We start from the raw sequence: 2,030 nt of genomic DNA, 5'->3' as shown, positions 1-2,030 counted from the left end.
GACAGAGGTCTAAGCTAGATTAGCTTAATTAGGTGGGCAAACGCCTCGTGCGTGCGATTTGCTCCCCAGGCTCCAGCTCACCGCTAGCCATACACCCCGCTCAAATTACGCGTCTGCCGCCTCAGCTCCATCGCGCGGGCCTCCTCTGCGTCTCTCCCTGTGCTCTCCGCCAAGAGCGATCTTTTTCACCATGGCGGTTCTGACGCTTCCTTCCCGCTTCTTTACCAACCCTTATATACCCCCTTCCCCTTTCGTCCATCCCATGACACTTAGCTCCCTCTCGCTGCCGCTGCACGAGTTACAGGCGCACACACAAATCGAGACGCACTACGCACACTTGTTGGGGAGGCATATACCTGCGTGCACCATAGCTAGCTAGCTGCTTAGGTGCACTGCTGCTTCATTTGGCACATGTCAGTAGGTACAAATATAGATGGGTGTGCCCTAATGGTACATGGCTGAGCAGCCGCCGCCGACTCTTCAGCCGCTACAAGCGGGGTTGGCAAGCCACTCTTCGGGTTCGGGCCCTGCCTCGCCTCATTCTCCTTCTCTTGTAGTGCAGGGCGACGCCACGACGGGGGTAGCCACGGCGCCGGGAGCAGCGACGAGCTCGGGGGAGCCGTCGCCGCGGTCCTCCGGGAAGCACGCGCTCTACCGCGGCATCAGGTGCAGGAGCGGCAAGTGGGTGTCCGAGATCCGGGAGCCGCGCAAGGCGCGCCGCATATGGCTCGGCACGTACCCGACGGCCGAGATGGCCGCCGCGGCCTACGACGTGGCCGCGCGCGCGCTGCGTGGGACCGACGCCGTGCTCAACTTCCCGGGCGCGATCGCCTCGCGCCAGACCCCAGCGTCCGCGTCCCCCGCGGACATACGTGCCGCGGCCGCCGCGGCCGCGGCCGCCGTGCAGCTTGAGCAGGCCCAGGGTGGCAACACCACTGCCGCTGCTGTCGACGCCGCACAGCAGCCGCACGGCACGAGCAGTGCGACCGCTGACGCGGCGAGCTGTATGCCGCAGCAGGAAATTGGCAATGACGAGTTCCTGGACGAAGAGGCAATCTTCGAGATGCCACTGCTCCTCCGGAACATGGCCGTGGGCATGATGATGAGCCCGCCGAGGCTCAGCCCGGACACATCCGACGAGTCGCTGGACCGGTCGGAGGTTGGGGAGAGCCTCTGGAGCTACCATGACCCGTAGATTGCATTGCCTAATTAAGCGCCAAGGCCATGGCAAGCAGTGTGGTAACAGTACAAATTATAGTGAACTAGTACACCGATAGCGAACCAGAATTAATCATGGCAAGATAAGGCGATGCAATGGACCCCGGCGCGGCGCGTCGTCGTCCTCTATCTGGTAACATAGTGTGACATGCTCGCTAGTAGTAGTGCTCCCAGAGCTTCCATTTTAAGTGCTACCCTTTTTCGAATTTCTTTTTTGTTTTTCTATTTCTCTCCTTCATTCAGTAGTTATTTATTCTTGTTCGGCTTGCTTGATCAAAGTCCAGTTGTTGAGTCAATTGGCTTATATCTCATTTTGGTGTAAGAGCAAGCACATCTTTTTTTATGTGCCAACAAGTAGATCGCAGGGAGACGCTACTACAGTATATATGTGGGTGCAATTGTAACTGTGGAGACCAGAAAATATTTGTGATGGTCTTATGGATGAGAAAATATATAGGTGTGCACATGCATGGCTCCACACTACAGTTTCTAATCAAGTGTCAAACTTTTTGTGTAGTTAGGTGGGAACCTCTTGGTTCTTGGTTATATAAATTTCACTATATACTACATATAGTAGGCAGTTTGTTGTTGAATTAAAGATATGCTATGTTACCTTTTTTGGGGTGAAAGAACTGGCACCAAGATATTTGAAAAGTTCCGGTCAAAAAAAGGGGAATAATTTGGGCTGCTTTCTTGTGAAATGTTTTTTTAGTTGAGTTTTGTAATGGCTAATTATAAGGTAGCAGAAGAGCGGGTAAATCAGTTACATACCATATATAGGTTTGCGGTTTTCTTGTCAGTTACTACCTTAC

The 2,030-nt window shown here is 54.0% G+C and overlaps 1 protein-coding gene across 1 annotated transcript; it reads left to right on the top strand.

Annotated features, from left to right (window-relative positions):
* The first annotated feature begins 142 nt into the window (after window positions 1–142).
* LOC133921549 (ethylene-responsive transcription factor ERF027-like) lies at window positions 143–1,711 on the top strand. Its single transcript, XM_062366471.1, has one exon. The coding sequence runs from the start codon at window positions 455–457 to the stop codon at window positions 1,193–1,195; it is 741 nt and encodes a 246-aa protein (XP_062222455.1). The 5' UTR covers window positions 143–454; the 3' UTR covers window positions 1,196–1,711.
* Window positions 1,712–2,030: the final 319 nt, after the last annotated feature.

Source organism: Phragmites australis, chromosome 6 (genome assembly GCF_958298935.1).
Source record: "Phragmites australis chromosome 6, lpPhrAust1.1, whole genome shotgun sequence".
Lineage (NCBI taxonomy): Eukaryota > Viridiplantae > Streptophyta > Magnoliopsida > Poales > Poaceae > Phragmites > Phragmites australis.
This window is presented reverse-complemented; position numbering and strand designations above follow the sequence as displayed.